Source organism: Bombyx mandarina, chromosome 03 (assembly GCF_030267445.1).
Source record: "Bombyx mandarina strain Sakado chromosome 03, ASM3026744v2".
NCBI lineage: Eukaryota > Metazoa > Arthropoda > Insecta > Lepidoptera > Bombycidae > Bombyx > Bombyx mandarina.
Window position 1 is genome coordinate 11,014,611 of NC_143210.1, and position 25,879 is coordinate 11,040,489.

A 25,879-nucleotide genomic window follows, 5' to 3' on the forward strand; every position below is an offset into this window, starting at 1 on the left:
AATTATAGTCGAATTTCGACTACCGGGGGACCACTAGTTAACATTAAGCCTCGAATCACAAACTCTATATTATATATAAAGCAATCCAAAATATACGAAGTCATTGACATGACTGTATATCGAAAATGATCTTGTCGAATACAAAAAAAAAAAACACAGCTTCCTCGCATAAAATCGTCCACTGTCGAGTGCGGTTGACCGCATAAAAACCTTTACAGGCGCCTTTTATACGTCACGTGTGAGTCACGTACCGACAAACATCATTTTGTAATTACATTACCGGGAATACGCACAATGTCATTAAACATTTCCTAGTACAGTTCTGTAATTAAGAGGAACGCGAGCTAATAGGATTTCGAGTTTGCTAATTTATGTACGTACGTATCACATGTCGTAAAAAAGACTTGAGTTTCTCGCCGGATTTTTTCAGTAGGTCGCGTTTCCGATCCGGTGGTAGATTCTGCGAAGTACTGCTTTTGTTTGGGCCAGTGTTAGCAACACGTCCGGTTTGAGCCCCGAGAGCTCACCTACACGCTAGGGTAACGCTGATATAGCCTCTCAAGGCTATCAGCATAGGTAGATTAAAAAAAAGAAGAGTTTAAAGCTTAAGTCAACTCCTTGAAATGGATTATATATAAAACGAATCGGAAGTATGTATGCGAAGGATTTTCATTGTTTTTCGAAAGGTGTCACAGTTTTTTTTTTTTTAAATCAAACATTTCAGAACTCTATTCATGTTTTCCTTCTGAGGATAAACCAAAATATTTGTAAGTGAAATATTACATTAAGTTTTTGAACAAGTTCTTTATATTGTTTAGACAGTTGAATGAGTTCATGGTGTTAAGTGGTTACCGGAGCCAATAGAGATTAAGAACATAAATGCAGCAACCAATTTTGAGATATGTGTTCTATGTCTCTATGGCTATAGTTTGTGACATACTTAGATCGTAATATTTAGGCTTATATTTTTTTTTAAAACTAATTTCAACTATTTTAATATGGAAGGATAGCGAGAGAGAGACAGAGAGACAGAGAGAGAGAGAGAGAGAGACTATACGTTACGTTTTTATTTTTATTGCCTAGAAGTGTGGACGAGCTCACAGCCCTCCTGGTGTTACGGCCTGGCCACGGGGATCGGCGGTGCGAACAGCGAAGCGGTGGACGAGGCGACCATTCGCGCAGCACCGTTTGCAGGCCACGGGTACTCACGTTCGCCGCCGCGACTAGTAAGGAAGTCCGACAGCGAAATGTCTATATCGAAATTATCTCGATATTGCTTACAAATTAATAGTTTTTTGGTTCAGGACCTATTATTTGGAAAAGATTGTGAAGTACATGATTTGAATAAGAATCGGAGTATACCTATAGATGGAGAATTCCACAAGAAGTACGAGAAATACTTTGGGTGGCTAGACTTCCAAATAGCAGGTCTAGCTAGTATTTCAGCTATATATTTTTTTTATTGCTTAGACGTGTGGACGAGCTCACAGCCCTCCTGGTGTTAAGTGGTTACTGGAGCCCATAGACATCTACAACGTAAATGCGCCACACACCTTGAGATATAAGTTCTAAGGTCTCAGTATAGTTACAACGGCTGCCACACCCTTCAAACCGAAACGCATTACTGCTTCACGGCAGAAATAGGCGGGACGGTGGCACCTGCCCGTGCGGACTCATAAGAGGTCCTACCACCAGTCAGTTCTATAGTACAAAGGCTACTCCACCTCTCAATCTGGAACTTATTACTACTTCCTAGCAGAAAAGGGGATCTATCCGTGCGGGCCCACGAGACGTCCTAGATTCAGTATTTTCGATAATAAATATCCAAAAAAGTTTTTCAATGTTTTATGAATCTACATAGTGAATCATTGGGCGAAGGATTACACATAATAATATATTGTACATTTGTACATAATAATGTAAAAAACATTGTTATAAGTCGGCCGCCATTTTTTATACCGGACTTCAGAAAGCAAACTTTAATCCGTGTTCAGTTTTTGCTTCTGTTTCGAACAAAAGTCACGTTCAATATTGTATACGTGTAACGTAGATAATACATGCCGGTGCGGTTAGCAATGTATCTTCGCTACCGGTCTGCGGTCGCGAACGCCCTGTAAGGCTGTAACACTCCCGAAACTTTATAACAGTCGTGTTCCCTAATCTGCTTTCGAATACCGGCCTTTTTGTGGCCAAAACAAAATACACCTTCAACCTTTGAGTGGCCTTCTGTATCGCTTGCGTACAAGAAGGTACACAAAGTTTCGTAAGTTATTTGCCGAACGTATTTTCCTCGATTCGGGGAAAACATTTGCAAAGTTCAAGCCAAAAAAGAAAACACGGTTTGTGGACGTAACAGATTTTTTAGAACTTTCTTCACACCGTTCGGGTCTGGGTTGTTAGGCTAGCTGAATGTAATAGACGCATAGTGCATTTACCTGTTCACTCGAAGCGCCATTTCAGCGATGAACAGTTTTATTATATTATATATTTTTTGTGTCAAAATTCGTTCAGTTCCGAGAATTATCGAGTCCGGATCGTGCATCGTGCTTCGAAGCGAATATTTAAAAGACGGTTTGTCGCACAAAGCGCTACGTGTCTGACGATTTCATGTGTCGATTGCACTTTTCGATCGCCTCCGTTTTCGTGGGCAACGATTTTAATTGCTTTCTAAAGTCCATTCGTGGCTCGATTCCCATGACGGTCGCTGTGAAATCGACTAGCACACGTAGATACATGACATGTAGTTTTTTCGTTACAGTTTTTTTTTATCTGTTTATCGAGAGAGATCTGGCCGTATGCGTCGCGGTCATTGTGCCTCGCAGTGAGAGGCTGGCGGCGACCCGCAGCCTCTCCGGCCACTCGTGATCTTATTTCGATTCTCATTCAGCGAACCTCTCATTCAAATTTCGAATTTAACGGGCGGAATCAATTACGGACGTGTGACGATTGCATATTGCTACCGTTAATGAAGGCGAGACGGCGAGAGGTCGGCCGACTTGGTAATTTAGGGTTGTACGGATTATGGAATATTAATTACAGTCGTCTGAGCTAGCGGCGGGCCGATACGATCACGTGTGCGCATCAATCTTGCTCCGGATCGTAAGTCGGCACCTCTTTATCGACAACAACAAAAAAAAATCGACTGAGCGTTTTTCTCATGGCCGAGCCACACAATGGACGCGAGCATCTCACTTGTTATTAAATTCGTATAAAATTAAATCTAATGTGTGATTCCAGTTCCGGCTGCGTGCTGGGAACTCGGGTAAAGGTACTTTATGAGCTTTTTCCGACAAATCTGCGTTTCCGAGTCCCAATGATTTACATACAATTTTAAACTATTAAATAGATGCCTATCTGCCGTATCTAACGTTCATTACTCATTGTGTTTTGTTACAAGTTCTCGACACGAGCCTTTTGACTGTTTCGATAATTTTATTTTAAATGGGGAAAGGCTGAATTGTACAAAGTAGAAAGGTATTCTTTCTTGTACATTTAATGCATAGGTACCTATTTAATATTTCCTCAAAACGAATGCTTTTATGTCTAAGTTTGATTCTAGCATATTCTATGCATTACAAGTATTGATCAGTATTATTATTTGATACTAGCTGACCCGGAAGACTTCGTAGTGCCTCAATCGATAAATAAAAGACACATCAAGGGGACACATTAAAGGAAAAACAAAATTGTTTGTTTTTATGTCATTCCGAGCTTTTTTTATATTTTCTTTTAAACCTTTTAAACCTTCCCTGGACTTCCACGAATAATTCAAGACCAAAGTTAGCCAAATCGGTCCAGCCGTTCTCGAGTTTTAGCGAGACTAACGAAAAGCAATTCATTTTTATATATAGAGATTAGTTGATATCATTTCTTTACAAACAATAACAACGTAACATTTATCCGCCTAACTGTTTCTATCACTGAATCTGGTAAATACGAAGTGCTCAATTTTGTTAAGTCAATATTTTATTGATGTATTTTAATTTGTTTTTTCAAAGTATTTCGATTTGTTTGGTGTAAAAGTCGCGAGAATGATGTCTCTTCATTTGGATCTTGAATACTGGTGATATGCGTTGTTGAAAGTGCCTACGAAATACATTCAGCATATCTGTCTTGCGTATCATGCATAGGCTGAAATAGTCCTTATTCGTTAGCAGTGAGAATTCAATTTATCGTTTCGTGAAAGCGCCTCCACGTAATAATGTCTATATGGATAAATACTTAAATCACATTTCACGATACAAGTATTTAAGCATTAGTAACAGTTTCGTTGATTTCAGAATAGTTTATATTTATTGTTAAATTGCTTTGTCTATGGATGTCATAGACAAAGCAATGTAACAAGTAAGTTTTTTTTAAATGTTAATTTAACGCGAAAGGTTAACTGTGTTTAACTTAAATGTATACTTCTGTGGTCATATTATAAATTGAAACGATACAAAATGGTTTCATTGATCTTCGCGCTAACATTTTGTTGTTTAATTAAATGTCAATACAATGTGTAAATGTATCAACACGGAAATTTCACTAGCATCGTCCCGTACAAACGATTATTGATAACCATACGTCGTCGTAAAGTGCGCAATTTACTGCGCAAACATTTGAAACTGGGTTGCCATGTTTGATAAATAAATTGCATAAACAAATTATTTTTATTCTATGGTCACGTTTTGGATGTAGATTTTTAAATTTTTTTTTTAAATGCATGCCATTTAACTACATAGAATACTAGATTTTCTTGAGTTACAGACAATCACGTTATCGTAATATGAATGTAATTGCTAGTAAACATTTTGAACGAATTTCTATGTTTACTTACAACATTTCTTAACTCATCGGAATGCGAAGGTATCTTGCACCACCAGCACTCCTCTGAGGACGCTGTACCGAACGCGATTTTACATTACGATTAAGGAATAGTAACTCTGTACAATTCGTATATTTATTTAATTACTTAATTCTAATGTCCTGTAAAACGTTTTATGTATATCTTTTGAAATCGACTTTGATTGTTTCCCGAATTATTCAAAATTTCCACATAAATCTGGCAGCACCGTGCTAGAGGCATTCGCGGCTTGCACATTTTCATCCAATTAACCAGGAGTATTTGTCAGTTGTTGAGAAACGACGCACTGTTCGTTTGTACGTGCGCGTGAGCTCCTTTTCAATGCATCTCTAAGTTATTAGCTTTTGAATTTTGAATTTTTCTATTCCTAAAAACCTTTTTTCTTAGCTTATCTTACAAAAAAAAACCTGGCTTGTTTTATTCTGTTGCAAGGAGTTTTTATTGTTCGTTCGTTATTATTATCTTCAATTCGAATTTGCATTTTTACTTTTTTTAAGCCACAGATAATTTACAACGGAAATGATTAGATTCGAAAACGGTTTTTTTTTTAAAATATCTTTGTCAATTAGAATGTCATAAAAAAAACTCAATCAAAATTTGCAGTTCTATGTTTTTATTTCGGTCTCCAACATCTTTTTAAGCTTAATAACAAAATCGATCGACATTCATATTATGTTAATAGAACACAGAATTATTGTACCATAATTTACAATAATTTACGTTACAGATACACGCGGTACGTAATGTTGCCATAAACAAAATGTATATTTGATATGGCGACCATGTTTATGGAGTTGACGAATATTATGTTTCGATCTTTGCAGTTTGTCCGTGCTTATAACATTCATGAAGTCAAAGTGCATACTTATTATAAGTAGTTATTGATTTTCAAAGCTCACTGAGTTTCTCGCCGTATCTTCTCAGTGTGTCGCGTTTCCGATCTGGTGGTAGATTCTGCGAAGTACGGCTCTTGCTAGGGTTCATGTTAGCAATGTCGTCAGGTTTGAGCCCTTTGAGCTCACCTACGTGTTAGGGCCAAGCTGAAGTAGCCTCTCAAGGCTATCAGCATGTAGGACAAAAAAAAAAGATTTTCAATAATAAGGTCTGGTTGTAATTTACGCGAAGTTTGTTTGATAGGCGAGACTGTCGTCGTACTATACAATTGAGACGTTATGTCGCTCGTGAAACTATTTAACAAAGGGTAAGAGAGTTTGAGATCGTCTAACCGTCTAGTGTCATTAAAAATACAAATTACTAAATAATTTCCAATATGGAAGTTTCTCGAAATTGTCAGATAAGCCGTTTGTCTACTAAATATAGCTGATAATAAAGAATCATGAAGACATATCTGAAATATAGATGAATAACATATAAGAAAAGAGTATGTACAGTAGTGGCTAGAGGTTCGCTAATATTTATATTCGCTAATAATGTTTTAGGAGACATGCGTTGATTTATCAATTAATTTTAATAAGTTCAGTCCATGCGGGTTAGTTGCGAATAAAGTTTTTTGTTTTAATACGTAACATCACAACAGTAACAAAATCTGAGTTTTATGGTATTTAGGGTTTAATCTCGTGTTTTTCATTGTCTTCATATTATTTTCGATGTTTCCAATACTTTAGTAGCCAGTGGTCACGGATGACAAAGGTTTTATTAACCGATATTTGTATATCGTCCTAACTTTTTTTTATTGTCCTTGTTGGCAGACGAGCGTACGGCCTAATGGTTACCGTCGCCCATGGACTTCAGCAATGCCAGGGGCAGAGCCAAGCCGCTGCCTACCTACTGTTACTATTAAAAAAAAAACTATACTTATTAGTATCTACCAATATCGTTTCATACAGTAATTATGTTAATAAAATTAAACGAACTGTATTAAGGACTACCTTTCAATCGCGGCCTCACTCGTTTTAATGTAGAAAAGAGTCTGTAAAGATACTTTTTATCACTGGTGGTAGGACCTCTTGGGAGTCCGCACGGGCAGGTACCACCGCCCCGCCTATTTCCGCCGTGAAGCAGTAATGCGTTTCGGTTCGAAGGGTGGGGTAGCCGTTGTAACTATACTGAGACCTTAGAACTTATATCTCGGGGTGGGTGGCGCATTTACGTTGTAGATGTCTATGGGCTCCAGTTACCACTTAACACCAGGTGGGCTGTGAGCTCGTCCACCCATCTAAGCAATAAAAAAAATGTAGAAAAGAGTCTGTAAAGATACGGTATAAGTAAAGATAACGGTAAAGCCTATGTCTTTTCTGGAGCTGCTATTCATGTCTATTCATGATAATCGATTGAGTCGTGAAGGCGTAAAAAACAAACAAACATTTTTTTTCCTTTATAATTATTTAGTATGAATTATAAATATCAATAAACCTAATAATTTTGATATGTTTTTAACAAGGGTTTCAAGACGTAATGGCTAATCGTTGTTTCACGCGTTGTTATTAAAACGCATCAGTAAGCACCAATCAGAAACATGTCGTTTCCGAAATCAGCATGGAATGCATCATCACGATAGCAGTTTTTACTGGTGGTAGGACCTCTTGTGAGTCCGCACGGGTAGGTACCACCGCCCTGCCTATTTCAGCCGTGAAGCAGTAATGCGTTTCGTTGTAACTATACTGAGACCTTAGAACTTATATCTCAAGGTGAGTGGCGCATATGCGTGATGTCTATGGGCTCCAGTAACCACTTAACACCAGGTGGCCTGTGAGCTCGTCCACGCAACTAAGCAATAAAAAATAAAACTTGCTAGGGCTAGTGTTAGCAAATTCTCTCAGGTTGAGCCCGTGAGCTCATCACCAGTCCGGGTGTAGCTAGAATAGCCTCTTAGGTTACCAACGAATAAGCAAAAAAGGGCTAAACTTATATCTCAAGGTGGGTGGCGCATTTACGTTGTAGATGTCCACGGGCTCCAGTAACCACTTAACACAAGGTGGGCTGTGAGCTCGTCCACCCATCTAAGCAATAAAAAAATGTCCGGTGGCGTTTCGTGAAGTTTTCGCGGCAACGTCGAAAAATAAGAACTGTTCAGTTTCCGTATTATTTATTCTAAAACGAGTCTTTATTGTGGAAAATTTCGTAATGAGGAAAAACTTTTTCGTACATGCTTTTTTTTTTGTTCTCAAATAATTTTGTAAAGGTTGTGTTGATCCGATTTTTCTGGATGCTCAGAGAATGTTTTGTATAGACATTTCTGGCCTAAATTATGCTTCATTTATATATATTTCGGTTCTCATTTAGCTATTTTTGATAAAGGTCGTCGACCTTATAGGTAGACGGCTTTTGTTAAACACGTATTAAAGCGTTATGCAAATTGTTCCATTTGTTTTATTATAATATGATAGTGCAATAATTTACATAAATAATACAACGGTCTGAATTAATTGGTAATTTTCATTTTAAAAAAAGATTGGCGACAAAATGTGATATTACAACGAATTGTCATAGAGAAAAAAAAAATGTTTGACGTGTTCCAAATTTAAAATTTTACTTTTTTTTTCTTTATTGCAAAAAGGTAACATGGTAATTAATGAGCACAATGTAGCGGCGAATTCTGCCGAGAACAGTGATGTTATTTGAAGTGGAGTGATTTCTATTTTTAATTCTAAAGGTTACTATTTTTAAATCTCAAATATCTACTGTAGTATGAGTATTTAACTATAAAATATAATAACGTTACAAATTCCTCTGTTATGAATCGATTCAATAATTTACTTTAAGGTCTTCAAAATATCGAGTTGAAATCAGTACAGAGAGAAGGGCTCCTTTCACAATAGTTTGCTCCATAACACTAAAAGATACTGTGGCGCAATTTGTATGCATGTGTGCATTTAAGGATGTGTTGTTATAGTCTAAACGGAATCTGTTAGAAAATAATGCAATTGTGCAGAATGCATTGAGAGAAGAAGTGGGTTTTGAGGAATTTGCAGCGTAATACAAGTTTCATATTGTACTTTAATACGTAAATATGTTTTGATCTTATTTAAATTTGAGCAAATAGATTTTGACACGATTTTTTTAGGCTTAGACAGGTGAACAAGAGCTCACGGCTCACTAGTTTTAAGGGCTTAACGGAGTCGCTAGACATCAATCTAAATGTCGCAACACATCTGTAGACTCAAGTTCTAAGTCTCAGTTCTATAGTACGGCCTCACCGCTCTTCAAACGAATTACTGCTTAGCGGCAGAAATAGGCAGAGTGATAGTACCTAGCCATGCCGGTTCACAAGACGCTTTAGGACCAATAAGTTTCCACGTTCCAGTATTTTACTTTTCAATCTCAGTTAACATAACTTTATTAAAGATATTTAAAATTGCTCTCCGAGTACAGACAGTAAGAATTATAAATTGTAATGCGCGGGTAGGTACCACCGCCCTGCCTATTTCTGCCGTGAAGCAGTAATGCGTTTCGGTTTGAAGGGCGAAGCAGCCGTTGTAACTATACTTGAGACCTTAGAACTTATATCTTAAGGTGGTTGGAGCATTTAAGTTGTGGATGTCTATGGGCTCCAGTAACCACTTAACACCAGATGGGCTGTCAGCTCGTCCACCCATCTAAGGAATTGAAAAAAATAATATATATATTAAGGATCAAAATTATAAGGAAGTATTTTCTAATGTAGCTATCACAGGACTCTCTTTAACACCCTTGTTTGACTGGTAGAGACTGCTTTAAGCATTAAGCCTGCCACTGTATTTTTTTAAAGTTAAATAAATAAATTAACAATGTTAAGTAGGAGCCGTTTTTTGAAACTCGTTCTCTAAATTTCCTATTTTAACGGCAGGTCACCACTCACCAACAGGTGAGGCGAATGCGCGTTTGCCTTACTAGGGCAGTAAAAAAAGGCAATAAGGATAATGAGTGAAATAATAAGTCAATTATTTTATATCCGGTTATTTGTCAACTTCGAGACTTATAGGTACCTACAATCAATGAATAATCGATCACAAATAATTAGATCTTAATGATTATATTATTGTTACATTTTTAACAGGCAGATATCGCAGTCTACAGAGTATTCAACTATCAGTGGAACCCGTAGACATCATAACGTGAACCTAAATAATAAATGATTAAAGTTTCAATTGCGGTAACTCGTGCTGTGGTTGGTACCGTGCTAGCTTGCAACCAATCACTAGGAATTACGATTTAAGTTTAAAGAAGATAGATAGGGTATATTTGAATTATATATCATTTGGATTTTTTAATATCATCAAAACCTTTACGTGCTAATCAAGGTAACATAAGATAGGTCAATTAAACTGGATGAATCTTGATGGGATTTTTGATGTGAAACATCTATAGCCGCACGTAAAACCGATTTCTGGCGTGGCGACGCATGCCCTGGCGACGCGTCGCCAAGCGCAATCGACTGTGCGATTCTCTCCCACTCGATCCGGCGTTAAGCCATCTCTCTCGCTACATTGAGCTCGGATACCTATAGTGTATACTCCGTAGCGTATACAGTGTTGTTTACTACAGTACACATAACCTGTGTTTTACTTGAAAACAAATAATTTTTTCGTAATATTTATTTTATCATGATGACATATTTAGCTCCTATCACAATCTGTTCTTTTCTGCATATTACTTTTACAAAATAATGTCGTTGTTTCACATCTGCCAGGCGTCCCGTGACGGCTCACATTTTCTTTTTTTCTGTCTTCATTTATAATGAAGAACCTTCGAGATTCCGGTCGACTCTATCAAAATTTCATAAGGCCGCATGCAGAATGCATGTCGTAACGACAATTCTAATGTTAATTTAAATCGGAGGCGATTTATTAACAGGTGACTGGATCGTGAAAGGTGAGAGTGTGTCGTGAGTGGGCCGAACATGTGCCCGATTCGTGCGGATTTATATACATATATTATTCCAGAGTCATTATTAACGTATATTGTTTTAGGACATTTTCGGTTACGTGCAATAGATTTTAGGTACAACCACCCTGCCTATTTCTTTACTGGTGGTAGGGCCTCAGGTGAGTCCGCGCGGGTAGGTACCACCACTCTGCTTATTTCTGCCGTGAAGCAGTAATGCGTTTCGGTTTGAAGGGTAGGGCAGCCGTTGTAAATATACTTGAGAACTTAGAACTTATATCTCAAGATGGATGGCGCATTTACGTTGTAGATATCTATGGGCTCCAGTAACCACTTAACACCAGGTGGACTGTGAGCTCGTCCACCCATCTAAGCAATAAAAATAAAGTTTTGACATTTGTATCGAGAACATTCGACAGCGTATGTTTAATAGGCGTATTCTAATACGTCACTTTTACTCTAGTGTATACGAATTTGTTTAGGTTTTTTTTTATAAGGGTTCGACCCTTCTGCACCAATTTTAAGTACAATCGGTAAAAGGAGATTTCTTGAAAAAAAATTAGTGTAGTTTAGGCATCGGCCGCGTCCTAGTCCAAACGGAACTTGGTCTCTTGAAGGTTCTAAAGTCATCTAAAATAATCTAGTGTATTAAATTTTAAAAAAGCAAGCGCTGTTTCACGCCTTACCTGTGACGTAAATAATATGTGATTTAATGGATTCAAGAGATGAAAACAGTAAAGATCACAAGTTAAAGTTTCGTATGTCACGTGCGTAGTGACGAAAGTTCTGTTCTAGAATTTGGTCGTTGGCAAGTTGAGAAAAAAAAAAAGTCAATGCGTGGACCGTATTCCAATATTAACCCGCGTTCTCTTGGTCGAGATATAGGCATGATTACTGGTGGTAGGACCTCTTGTGAGTCCGTGCGGGTAGGTACCACCGCCCCGCTTATTTCTGCCGTGAGGCAGTAATGCGTTTCGGTTTGAAGGGTGGGGCAGCCGTTGTAACTATACTTGAATCTTAAAACTTATATCTCAAGGTGGGTTACGTTGTAGATGTCTATGAGCTCCAGTAACCACTTAACATCAGGTGGGCTGTGAGCTCGTCCACCCATCTAAGCAATAAAAAATATATATCGTATACGTGCTCAGTTACGTTCACGTGTGTTTGTGATGCGCAATGTGTGACACTAGCTATTTTTAATAGCCTTTATACAATACTCAATCAGAATGATAATCATGCGTTCGTAGCGATAGCTGTTCGTAAAAATGATTTTCTGGATATTTCAATTTTATTTTTGGTAGCTATAATTTTTGTTGTTTTTCGAGACAGTTGAGCTCATATTTCATCTGTTTTTAAGTGGCTACCGGAGTATATAGACAGGATAAACTTAAGGCCGTCAAATCCCTCTTGCCCGATTTAGCCACAGCATAAACACGCAGGTCCATAGGGCCTGACAATAGTAGAACCAGAAGAACACACCTGAATAAATTGGAGGATGGAAGAATTTACGAAGCAGAAGGAAATTCGGAGAATGCACTTCAATTACGAATGAATTAAAGTAATTCAGTAATTAGTGTCTCGTTATCAACTCAGACTATTATCATATCATTCGGAATATCATTACTAAGCGGGCTATTCATTATAAAATGCAGGCAGAAACTAGAATAGGCAATAGGCAATTATTAATGCTAGTATCTATACTAATATATAAATCTACAGTGGTTTTTAAGGATTTTGCGTTATAACTACTGAACCATGCATCCGATTGACTTGAAACTTGGTATCCATGTAGAAAATGTATGTACTCAATGGATAGGCTAATATTTATATGAGTGTTGGACTTCCTAATAATAATGACAATAAATAATAATGTTAATTTTAAATGCCCAGCGAAGCGGGCGAGTACGGCTAGTTTATTATATAGTTATAAGTAATGCTCATGTAATTTCATGTGCATATAACGGATTTAATATTGCAAGTCGTTGAGAAGTTTGTTTTTTTAGAGGTACGACATCCAGAGGATTGCGAATTGTGTTATTAAATTGTATTAAACTGTCATGGAAACTAAGTTGCTAGTTTTAAAGTACTCCTCATACTTCACTTGCGTTTTCTTTATGAAAACTGAACAATGTATTAAGTAAAAGATATACTTTTTTTTCTACCTATGCTGGTAGCCTAGAGTGCTTAAGCCAGTTTCGCCTAACGTATGGGTGAGCTCATGGGATTCAGCTTGCCGAACAATATTAGGTATATCTGCTAGACCCAATAATTGGGCAAATTACTTTTTATGTTCTGTAGAATTATTAGAATTTTAATGTGTCTGTGTTGGCCATAAAACGTACGGGAAAGATCTTTTGGTTTTTCTATTTGAGATGTAACGTTCTCTATATACATAGATAGTGATTTTCTTAGTATCAACCATATATCAATGCCCTGCGTCACGTCATGAAATCAGACTTTTACAATGGCATTAATGTATGCAGTGATTTTCTGAGATTTTTTTTATCATATTGATAATTCAGTATCATATCTTTTGTTGATAATAAATCAGCATAAATTTTACAAGCTATTATTAGCTAAATCTGCATTTATCTATGAATATAGAAAGAGTTTTTAATAAATTCCCCTAATTTAATAACATGAAAGTTTGCACACGTATCAAGGCTAATGACAATACGACATTTTTAATGAATTAAGTATCTAATAAATAATAAGTGTTAGTTCTTTTTGATTTCAGGTTACTTTTTGTTTGTACTAAATATTTTATTTTCACTAAATATATTGAATTCGTTTTTATTATAAGTTAAATACATTAGTAAGTAAATACGGCAACAAATTTTCAACCTTATTTTATTTCTTTAAAGATGGAATTCGTTCGCTTGGTGATTAGCAACGTCTTAGGTCTATTTCTGGACTTCGTTAGTGATAGTTTAATTAACAGTACAACATTGAGTATATCAGATACAAGTGAGACGGTGGATAAGTAAAATTTAGTACTTTTTCGCGCTTTATAATAGCTACACATACACATACATACATTTAGCTATTCAAAGGGGGAACGCTGCCAGTATCTTCGGACCCTTGCCTAAAGGGACTTCTTTTAATAATACATTTTAGTTATTATAGTATTCTAATTATTATTATTTTTAAGGTTTTTAGTTTTAAGTTCATTTTTAGAGTTGATTGTTATATATAGTAATATTTAGTAATAATATGTGTATTAATACTAAATTAATAAATATAACTAGACATAATATGTACTATGTACATATACTATATGTATCTAGCACCTGTTCGAATGTATAATATTAGACAAAAAAAATATTGCTTATATGAGTGGACGAGCTCACAGCCCACCTTGTGATAAGTGGTCACATTTGGTTTTGGACATTTACAACGTAAATGCCGCCATCCACCTTGAGTTACGAGTTTTAAGGTCTCCGTTTTTACGATACAACGGCTGCCCTGCCCTTCAAACTGAAACACATTACTGATTCACGGCAGAAATAGGTAGGATGATGGTACCTACCCGTGCGGATTCACAGTCAATGAATATACAAAATCATATTTTTTGCGGATTGAGTATTTTTATAAGCAAGCGAAAATAATAGTTAATCCGGTACTAGATATGCATAGATATCAGTTAATGTTCTCACATGTTCCCACCGAGGTGTAAAGCACAAGTGGGTCACCATCGATGCTGCGATTGAATGTAAATGCGCGTGCGCGACCGCACTTAGTCTCGCTGTCATCCTTGTGTAGTGTGTCCATGATGTTTAAATCAATAAAATTATATTTTTAATTGCCTTTAAAAGTAAAAGTAAAAGTTTGAATAATTTATTTCGAATTTTGTTTCCAATTTTAAATAATACAAAATTAATAAAATAAAATGGTAGTCATCGATCTAATTAAAGCAAATTAAATATTTTTTTGTATTGCTTAGATGTGTGGACGAGCTCACATCCTACCTGGTGTTAAGTGGTTGCTGGAGCCTATACATCTACAACGTAAATGCACCACCCGCCTTGAGATATAAGTTTTAAGGTCTCAGTATATTTAAAACGGCTGCCCCACCCTTCAAACCTTATTATGGACAACTCAAAAACTACGTGTCACACCTTGATAAAATTTAAATGAGTAAGTTCTGAAGTTACTTAAAAATGCACCTGCATCGAGAACCTCTTCCTTTTTTAAGTCGGTACAAAAGTAAAATTTTTGTAATTAAGATAATATACTAATGCGTAAATTCTTTGTTTTCGAATGTCTAGAAGGTCAACAAGCTTCCACTGGGTTCCCGAAGTTCTATTAGCAACACGCTGCTCCCGTCCAGACGCCCTGCTCTCGGTCAGCCTCAATGGTTTAAAAACTCCTCCCAAGGATCTTTGTCAAGATTATTGTCAATAGCATTGTGCGAGTCGCAGATATAATTAAAACAACTTTGACGACTGACGCGCGTGACCAAGAATTATTATGAAAATACAGAATGAAATGAAACGAATAAAATGTGATATTTTTATCTTATCAGTATTTGAAAATCGAAATTTTAGTGTAAATGTTTATATAATGATGAAATGCTAATCATAGAAGCAAAAACGAATGAAGTGAAAGAAACACCAAAAGAAGAAATAGACAAGGCACATGGCACGTTTCAGTGGGTATACCTACTACTGTGTGTTTAGTGTGAGTTTTTTAATGTTCTCGATAGCATAAAAGCTAACTAAAATTTGTATGCAGTTGGAACAGCGTCCCTAGCGGCAAACGTACGCAAACGTTCCAATTCCATACAAATTTGAGTTAACTCTTACGCTATCGAGAACGTTAAGAAATTCGCATTAAGCACACTAGACATATAGCTCTAGGAGGGTTGGCAAGTCGGCGGCGAATTTTAAAACTCATCCCAAATCCCTATGCTCCTGATATAAGAACATGTTGTGGCGACCCCACATGATTTGGGATAAGGCAAGAAGAAGACCGTGACCAGAAAAATTGTAAAGTATTGGAAAATTTTGAAATAATATAATGAGAATAAAAAAAAACGAGATTAAGCTAAAAGTAAAAGTAATTGTAATTATATCATTATCAATATCCTCATAAACACAAACCCATTGAGTTTCTCGTCGAACCTTCCCACTGCGCTTGCTAGTGTCAATGTTAGCAAATTCTCTAAGGCTTAACCCCGTGAGGTCGCCTACGTAGCCATAGACCCACCCTTAGGGTACCAGCGAATAGATGGGGGGAAAATTCAATATAAGGAACTTCACCAGCCTATATCTCTTCACTGCTGGATGTAGGACTCTTGGCCTCTCTGTAGGCCTCTTCCATAGTCCGCCACAATAAACGGTCTTCCGACCGCCGCAAGTCATCGGTCCACCGGGCAGTGGGATGCCCTACGCTGCGCTTACCAGTAAGTAGTCTCCAGTCCAGAACGCGTCTGCTCCATCGGTCATCGGTTCTGCGACACGCATGTCCGGCCCATTGCTATTTCATCTTGCTAATCTTTAGGGCTAAGTCGGTTACTTTGGTTCTCGACGGATTTCCTCATTTCTAACTCGATCCATCAAATAAACTCCGAGTATAACCCTTTCCATAGCACGCTGAGTGACTTTGAACTTACGGACCAGACATACATGTTAATGTCCAATGCCCAATTTAAGAGAATCTCAATAACTTCTTCGTAAAACAGTCACTGAACATCGCTTTACCGTAATTATTCATACTGATATAAGAGTAAATCCATTCATGACTAAAACAATTATTATTATTACTTACGAGATCAATTTAATTAGTATTATACATGTTATTCAATGTATTTCAGTGAATCATTGTGTACGGTAAAGCGATGTAATGATTTTTGCTCTTTAATTGGCGGTTAGACGAGTGTTTGAGTCATTTGCTTTCCGTTTGGGATGGCCGCGGAGTTTCTTACTATCAGACTTCAGCTGAAAAAGGAAGTTCTCATTTCGGAGCTTATTTTTTTATACTTTTGTGTGATAAGATTGTGTTGATGACATACCTACTGATGTTCTCAGATTTAATATTCTCCATCTTTTGTGTGAGGCGAATCCTCATCTTAAAATTTTCAGTTTGTTTTAGAGCCAACTATTTTTACATTATACATATTTTTTTTAAATGACTGCCTCGAATATGTATTATACTGTAACCTACTTATCCTTGGTAACAGCCCGCAGGAAGGGATTCAAATGCCTTTAATTCGTTTTACTGGTTTTTTTTACCAATTTACAGATAATTTAATTTTATCGATTTTATATTTATGATCATTTTCTAGAGAGCCCTCAAGCGGAAATGTTAATTATAGTTTTCCCGAGAGTTGTATGCTCAAAAAAGAAACTTGCTAACGAGTGCTCACATTTCCACTAGATCGAACTTGTTCCAGATTCAAGGGCTCCAATCAAGGGTATTACTGGCTTCAGAATAAGAATTGAGCCCCATAAATACTCGACGAACGATAAAAAATAATTTTCACAGATTACACTTGAAACTAGAATGTCCGTTAATTAAGTAAATCATGGGCACCGTAGTCGCCCTTGCGTGTGCGCAGAGTATCTAGCGTTCGGTGCCAATGTCGTCATTTGCGCGGGCTTTTTTTCTTATGATTTTTTTTGCTACCCTTGAAGGTTGGACGAGAGACCTCGCGTGCTCATCGACAGATTAATGTAAACAACACGGCAACTACATTGTTATTTGAGAACTATATTGTATTTTATCATTGGATTTGTTAGTAGTAATGTTGTGATGAGTTTTCATCAGTAATATTAGGAGTATCCACCACGTGGTATCAATGGTCCGAAGAAATATAATCGACAAATCTCGTTCTCATTCGTGTGATAATTTTTTCTAAATCGTTTTTGCTCTATTCTTGTTGACTTGAATCAATATGGTTTCTTTTAAATAATTTGGAATATGAGAATAGCTTCTTCCTCTTCTGCCATTTTAAGTATTAGACAAGCCATTGGTCCCTAGTGTGTTCTTTTGCGTCATTATCTGTTCTCTATCTACTCGTCAACTATAAATATCGCGAACATCCTGCAACAGTATTTGGGGAAGACTGTAGATATCTTGGAGCGGGTAATCATTGTTCATGATATTCATTCTCGTCCAGCAATCTTTCTACTGTTGGTGGGGCGTGTCAAAACAATCAAATCCACACGGGTAGGTACCACCACCCTACGTATTTTTGCTGTGAAGCAGTAATGCGTTTCGGTTTAAAGAACAGGCCAGCCGTTGTACAAAACTGAGAGGTGACGGCATTAACGTTGTTGATTAATTCGGTAATCACTTAACGCTAGGTGGGCCGTGGGCCGTGGGCTCGTCCACCCGTCTAAGCAATAAAAAAAGCTTGCTCTAGCAACCGCCACACTCGTAAAGTATGCAATTCTTTATTTTTCTTTATTATTCAGTACGTGTTTTAAATATTGCAATTACGATATATTTCAATAAAATTTTTAGTTCTATTTGACATACCTACATCTTATATTCGATTGAGCCAAAAAATCTAATTACGCTCACAAGTAAGTATTATATGAACATGACTCTTGTGTATTACGGCGTGTTACTGATAGATACTTTCACTGTCCGTATTGTTGTACAATGTAGAGGTCAATATTTAGCAATATATCAGTTTGTAATTATGTAAGGAGTTTTAAATTTTCAAAGAGCTCTTTTTTTGCTTATTCGCTGGTAGCCTAAGAGGCTATTTCAGTTTCAACCGCACTAGTGGTGAGCTCACGGGCTCTATCTGAGAGAATTTGCTAACACTAGCCCTAGCAAGTTTTATTTTTTATTGCTTAGATGCGTGGACGAGCTCACAGCCCACCTGGTGTTAAGTGGTTACTGGAGCCCATATACGTCACGCATATGCGCCACCCACTTTGAGATATAAGTTCTAAGGTCCCAAGTATAGTTACAACGGCTGCCCCACCCTTCAAACCGAAACGCATTACTGCTTCACGGCAGAAATAGGCAGGGTGGTGGTACCCACCCGCGCGGACTCACAAGAGGTCCTACCACCAGTAAAGAGCAGAGTGCTTCGCAAAATCTACCACCGGATCGGAATCGCGACTCACTGAGATGATCCGGCGAGAAACTCAGTGGGCTGTGTCTATGGGGGAGAGCCCTTAGTTCATTGCATGATGTAGGAAACAGGAGTGCGAAAATTACATGAGCAAGTGTCTCTCGTGTTTCATATAAAAAAATCACGCAATTCCATTAGTTCAAGATTCACGTTAGAATTGTATTTTCGGATCAATTAGAAGAAGGTTGAGAACCATCACCTTTGTTATTTGATTTACGTTTAAACACTAATGAGTTTGATCCGTATCCAATGCATTTTATCTTTGGATTTATTGAGAGAAAGAAAAACATTTGTTGAAAATAAATTTTACCATATACCTAATTGAAATAGCAGATATATAAATAACCAAGTTGGTATGTGACAATTAATTAAATATTATGATAATGTCAAAGGATATAATAACTACCAGTGTTTACAGTGAAATAAATAAAAATAAATTGTTAGTCCAAGTAACGAGTTCCGAATAAGGTAGAACTGACAATTGTGTCCGTAATCAGAAAGGGCTGGCAACCCTTCATTATTTTTACACGCTATCATTAGTCATAATCAAGTTCCACACACGGAGATGGAAATAAAAACAACAGATACAATTTTCACTGCACGTCTGTCTTATGGTGTTATGTTAAATTGGTGTAAGTGCTTAGCTTGATTACACGAGAAGGTTTTATAGTTCGAATTTCATTTCGACTTAATCACCGTGCGTTAAGGTGAATTTTACATGTTCTTATATAATAAAAAAAAATATTTTACAGGACAGGACGTAATTTCAAATTAGAACGAATGTAAACATTCAAAAGTGGGACGAATTGAAGTTTGATTTCGCAGCGAAATGACAAGTGCGGAAGCGTTCAGAAACTCCCCTCCCGTGTTTAGTTTCCCCACGCACGTCGACGCCGAGACCAGAGTGCGTGCAACCCTTCATTACAACTTGGGACTATTATGGCGCAATCAAGCACTCAGCACATACGCGAAACTGAGGAAACAATAAAACAAAATTGACGTATAAAACCACTCCTTGGACTAATTCCGACGAGGCCTTAGGCCTGTTGTATAATATGCATTAAATCGTAATTTCTGAACGTGCAGGTACTGTTGTGTAATTGATCGACTGCCAACTGTAATAATTCATAAAACAGACTAGTCCTTGGTTATTCTGAACTTATTCTCTCTTTATTGTTTAGTCGATATGTATACTAGCATGTTCGCTAATAATTATGGCTATAAACCTTCTAAGCGTCTATATTTACAATGCATTTCATATGCCTTAAGCGACGACAATATTTATAACAAAAATACGTTTTGAAATCATGTGGTCATAAAACAAGAATGCTACGGGAATTGCTTCCTCTTTCTTTTCTCATCGAAATATAGATATATCATCAATTACAAGTAATAGTTGTAATTCTTGAAGTTAATTATCAAACTTATTTGACGAATGCTATTTATATTTAGTACGGAGAATGAACTGAAGCGATGCGGTTTAAAAAGATATTTCAAATCGAAATGTTTGCGACACGTTCGCTTAATGGACTTCATAATGTAAGAGCGGTTCGCGCGATCACAGAGATAATGCACCCGACGTATGAATAGGTGATCTTAATTTATCTGTGAAATGTGCCGTCGAGCGCCGAGTATCGACGGCTAATCGAATCACCGGTTGCATGTACGCCGATTTATGATGCCGATAACGATACTACGGGATCCTTTGATGATTCGGTTTTTAATTAATTTTACACATGTGTGTAATGTAGATCTCGAAAACCTATCTGGTTCATTGTGTAACAAGCCTCTTTAATGGAATCACGTTAGACCGAGTAGTAAGACCGAGAACAACAGATCGGCGCGTTTCTTGGAAGATATAAAATTATAAATTGTCTCGATTAAGTTACGTTTGAAATTTAACATCCACCGCATTACGTTCTGTATTATAAAATAAATATTTTAGCACTTATTTAATTCGGTCTGTATCGGACGGAGTGACAATGAGTGGACGAGGTTTTTTTTGGTATTTTTTTTTGCAATTACGTATTTATCCGATAATTGTCCGTCCAAAACGGCATTGATTTGATCGACCTCTTTTTTATTTGAGGGTAGATCGGATTCAAAGTTGTTGACAAACGATTGGATTTACTTTTTTTATGTTTTGATTCATGTTAAATATTATTTAATTGATGCGACTTATGATTTGCATTGTCTTGGTTATTTGAACGAAGTAATTAATGCTTATGAAATGAGCAACCAATTTAAAATGATCAAGACATCTGATGATTAAATCATAATGTGCCTACTTGATTATTATTATAAATAGGTTTTGACAAAATATAACACTTATAATTGAAGAGTACTTACTGTGGGGTGGAGTCAACGAAAGAGCGGAAACTGCTGGTGGTACTGGCGGGAACATGTCTTGGTGTGTTGGGAACATCCTAGGCGGAGGTGGCGCCTCTGTTTCCTGTTCTTCAACTTGTTCCTGTTTAGGTGGTGATCGTGGCCGGGATAGTCGAACTGCTTTCAAACCGCCACTTGGTGATCTTCGCATTGATAGGTTTTCTGGTGTGTCAGACTCTCCGGAGCGGCGACGTGGTCGCGCTTGCTTTCTGCGTGGCTGGGGGCTGGTCGGGCTGACTGGCGGCGATGGTGCCGGCGGTGTAGCTCTGACGGGGCTACGTGCCAGCGGCGTCGCTGGAGGCGAACGCGCCTGTTCTTCGCGGTCCTGATCTGCTAGGCCGCGTACTTGAAGCGATTCTCCCGCTCGGATCACGGTGCCCAGTTGTTCTTGTGCAACCGACACTTCTCCACGGTACATGAAGTCTACCACCGCCTGCACTTCCCATCCTTGAAAATCCTTCAACACGATCACGGGGTGCTTGCACGGATTCTCGCTGAATATTCGACGGAAAAGCGGGCTGCATGCACCCAAAAGTACTTTGTGGGCGCGAACGCGACGTTCCGCACAAACTAGAGTGACGTCGACCAGCGTCTCGGCGTGCAGCAGAGCTTCGAAGGAGCGTAGTAAGTGCGCCTGGTGATTGTTCCAGCGCAGGCTGTAGTGCTCCTCGCCCACAACTGGCGTCGGCTTGTCGTCCATCGCTCGCGCCGTTGTCAACGCGTGTGCCGAACTGTCGGCGGTGTGTGCCGGCGGGCGCGTGCGCGTCCTCGCGCCGCCCTCCGCCCGCTGAACACCCCGCGCTCCAACCCTTTCGTCGCTCAAAGATTCGCCTTCCCGCCGGACCGCAATTTTATCATCGTATCTTTCGTACTGAGTTCACACTATTTTTCAAAAAAAAATTAGGTTCCTCAAAAGCTCACCACTGTCACTGAAAGTTAGATCACTGCACGGTACGTTCGGGATGATTAATACACGAGATCGTGCGAGGGTACGGGAACGAGGTCGGCGCGTACGTGTATCACGGGTGGGTCGCGGTCGCGGAGTGAGGCATAAAGACGAGCACACGGAGCGGCGGTGTCGCGCGAGTGCGGGAGTGCGGTGCCGGCGTGCGGTCGGCGGGCGGTGGCCGCGTCGGAGTGGGTCCGCCCCCGGCCCCGCCCCGCCCGCACACACACGCGCCGCCGCTCGCCCGCACTCCCTGCTCACCCCCCCTACACACATGTGTCACATTACTTCGGTACCTACACATGTGACGCCTCCTACGCACCATATACTTTAATATGTACACCTACCGCTTTATTTACAGCTTATCAAACGTTTCATGTTTAAAAAAAAGCATTTTAGAAAACATAGGTTTCTTTGAGTTGATACAAAAGAAACTCTTAATCGAGAGATTGTTGTTTTTTTCCGCGCTTTGAATATTTACGAGGTTCGGTTGAAAAGCGATTTGCATTAGAGACCGAGCTGCGTCGCATGGCTAGAGCGCCCTGAGTCGCACGAAGGTCGCACGGAAATTAGGACACGTCCGAGAAAACGCGAGCCTTACTCTCTCACTGTCGGTAAAATGGAACGCAGGAAACTTGCCAATTATTACTCGTCACTGTCTGCTCATATACATATTACCGGACACTGATTCATATACGTCAAATGTTTCACTTTATAATTCATGATTCTACTAAATAGTCTCTTGTATAGTCATAATATAGATATACCAAAGAGTAAAACCGGTGTCCTTAACAATCTGTGTAACACAAATATATTAATATCGGATATCCAACTTCAAGTTTACTAATTAAACGACACTAGTTTTTTTCAAGAAATCTCCTTTTACCAATTGCACTTAAAATTGGTGCAGCAAGGCCGAACCTTTATTTAAAAAAAACTAAACAAATTCGTATACAATAGAGTAAAAGTGACGTATTAAAATACGTCTATTAAACTTACGCTGTCGAATGTTCTCGATGCAAATGTCAAAACTTTTTTTATTGCTTAGGTCCACCCGGACGAGCTCAAAGCCTACCTGGTGTTAAGTGGTCACTGGAGCCCATAGACATCTACAACGTAAATGCGCCACCCACCTTGAAATATGAGTTCTAAGGTCTCAGTATAGTTAGTGAGTTGTTGAGGTATGTCGATTTTGTTATAACAAAATTGATCACCACTTAAAGAACTCCCTAATATTGCGCTCGTGCTATCTATATCATTGGTTTCGTCAAATTTATCTGTAACTAACTACTTGGTTACTACCTGTTTACGGCTATGGTTAATCTCATATAATAATTTACCAACATCGTACTTGCGGACGTGAAAATAATAATACAGACTAGTGGACCCGCAATAGTCGAAATTCGACTATAATTAATTGGAATTGTAAGTTTGTACACTATTATGATTGTATTTTATACTTCTATAATCACAAATTTCGCCAAGACTACACTATAAAAAATATTAACAAAGACAAACAATATTTAATCTATTCTCAATTTGACAACAGACGCCAAGAACAAAAGTTTGACAATAAATAGTGTGCATGCGTGTGTGCGTCAAATACATGGTATGTAGTGTGTGTAATGTTTTCTTTATTGATTTAATGTATCTTTTATGCATTATTATAAAAAAATATTAGCATTGTGCACTTCTTTTCTATATTCTCTAGAAGTGTGCAAAATTTCATACTCCTCCGTCCGCGCAATTTTCGTAAATAGGGATACAAAGTTTTTGCTTCACGTATTAATATATAGATAGCTCTTTTTCATTTTGTTACTGTCGAACAAACATGATTCGCTTGGCTGGACCCAGTGACTCATGCTGATTTGTAAATGGCATGTTACGTGTGAATATTAAAATACAATTCGATTTGTGTATCATGAAGAGTATAATGAAAGAGAGAGAGGGAAAGTACCTATACTCTATTGTACACCATCAAATGCAAAACATTTAATACAAAAGTAGAATGGGCGGTCTTATCGCTATAAGGGATCTCTTTCAGACAACCATCAATAGAACAAGAATCATTTCAGGAAATAAATTAACCGTGTTGTACTTATCGGATGATTAAGGAATACAATTATGTAGTATAGTGTTAATGCTATTTTATAATCGCTTGGGTATGTTATTCTTTATGACCATAAAGCATGATGTAAGGTCTATTTAAGGATATTTAGTGGTTAACCAAGGTGCAACAGGATTTCTAAACGAGGTGTTCCATTTTGGACAGCTAGACTAGACCTAGTTTTTTTCTTTTTTCTTTTTTTAATGCTTAGGTGGGTGGACGAGCTCACAGCCCACCTGATGTTAAGTGGTTACTGGAGCCCATAGACATCCACAACGTAAATGCGCCACCCACCTTGAGATATAAGCTCTAAGGTCTCAAGTTTAGTTACAACGGCTGCCCCACCCTTCAAACCGAAACGCATTACTGCTTCACGGCAGAAATAGGCAGGGTGGTGGTACCTACCCGCGCGGACTCACAAGAGGTCCTACCACCAGTAATTACGCAAATTATAATTTTGCGGGTTTTCATTTTTATTACACGATGTTATTCCTTCATCGTGGAAGTCAATCGTGAACATTTGTTTAGTACGTATTTCATTAGAAAAATTGGTAACAGCCTGAGATTCGAACACCGGTGCATCGCGCTCAACACGAATGCACCGGACGTCTTATCCGTTAGGCCACGACGACTTCACCAGCTAGCTAGACTAGACCAATTGTTAGGCATTATGATTTTGTAACCGTTTTCTTCAGCGGCATTTTTTTTTGATTAGACGGGTAAACAAGTTCACGGCCCTGGTCTTAAGTGGTTATTGGAGCCTATAGATATCAACGACGTAAATAACACCACTCATTTTGAGATGTGAGCTGTAATTCTCTATTCTATAGTACGACTGCCTCAACCTTCAAGCCGAAACGCATTACTGCTTCGTGGCAGAAATAGGCAGGGTGGTGGTACCTACCTGTGTGAACTCACAAGACGCCCTAGACTCAGTATCGTCGATAAAGAATAATTAGGGGTTGTAGTCATTTGAGATGGTAATTCTTGTATTTAATTTCAGTTTTTTTTACCCTATCTTATCACTTGTAGCTGCAATGGGCTATTTTGGTTACTACGGACTAGTGGGCGATCTCACGGGCTCAATCTGAGAGAATTTGCTGACTCTAGGCCGAGCAAGAGCAGTGTTTAGCAGAATCTACCACCGGATCAACATCGCGACCCACTGAGAAGATCCAGCGAAAAACTCAGTTGGTTGTGTCTGTAGGGGTATTTTAAGTAATATTTCAAGAGAAGGACTTAGGTATTACTGTCATCCTGACAATTGCCAATTTTTTGCAACAATGTGATCTTGAATTCCGGTTTAAGGGTAGGACAGTCGTTATTCAACATAATTGAGATTTCGATCTCATGTCTCAAGATGGATCGTGAGCTTCCTCCATCTACTATAAAGAAACGTTGAGAAGAAGAGTTATTAAAGGAAATGAGTGTGTTCGAAACCAAGGCGTGGGTATTGAATTTTTACCATGGCAACACGGGTCGCGATTTGACGGTGCCTTCGCGATTTGACATCTGTCACTTGGTCTGGCTTTTCGAACGGGACGGTACCCGCATATATGACGGTCTACGCTAACGATTTGCATTATCACTAATCCTTATCCATTCCTGCCCTAAGCCCTTCTCTCTAAGTGATACGGCGTGATACGACGAGATCATCTGTTCCGGTGAGTAATTAGA

General features: G+C 38.3%; 1 protein-coding gene across 2 annotated transcripts in view; it reads right to left on the reverse strand.

Annotated features, from left to right (window-relative positions):
• Window positions 1–22,288, reverse strand: part of lov (BTB/POZ domain-containing jim lovell protein) — a 46,064-nt gene extending 23,776 nt beyond the window's left edge. The window contains exon 1 of one of the 2 annotated variants that reach the window (XM_028173488.2): window positions 21,111–22,288. In XM_028173488.2, coding sequence (XP_028029289.1) covers window positions 21,111–21,849 — 739 coding nt within the window. In that variant the 5' untranslated portion in view covers window positions 21,850–22,288. The remainder of the gene's footprint in view (window positions 1–21,110) is intronic. The other variant, XM_028173487.2, reaches the window with a different exon arrangement.
• Between the last annotated feature and the right edge of the window lie 3,591 nt (window positions 22,289–25,879).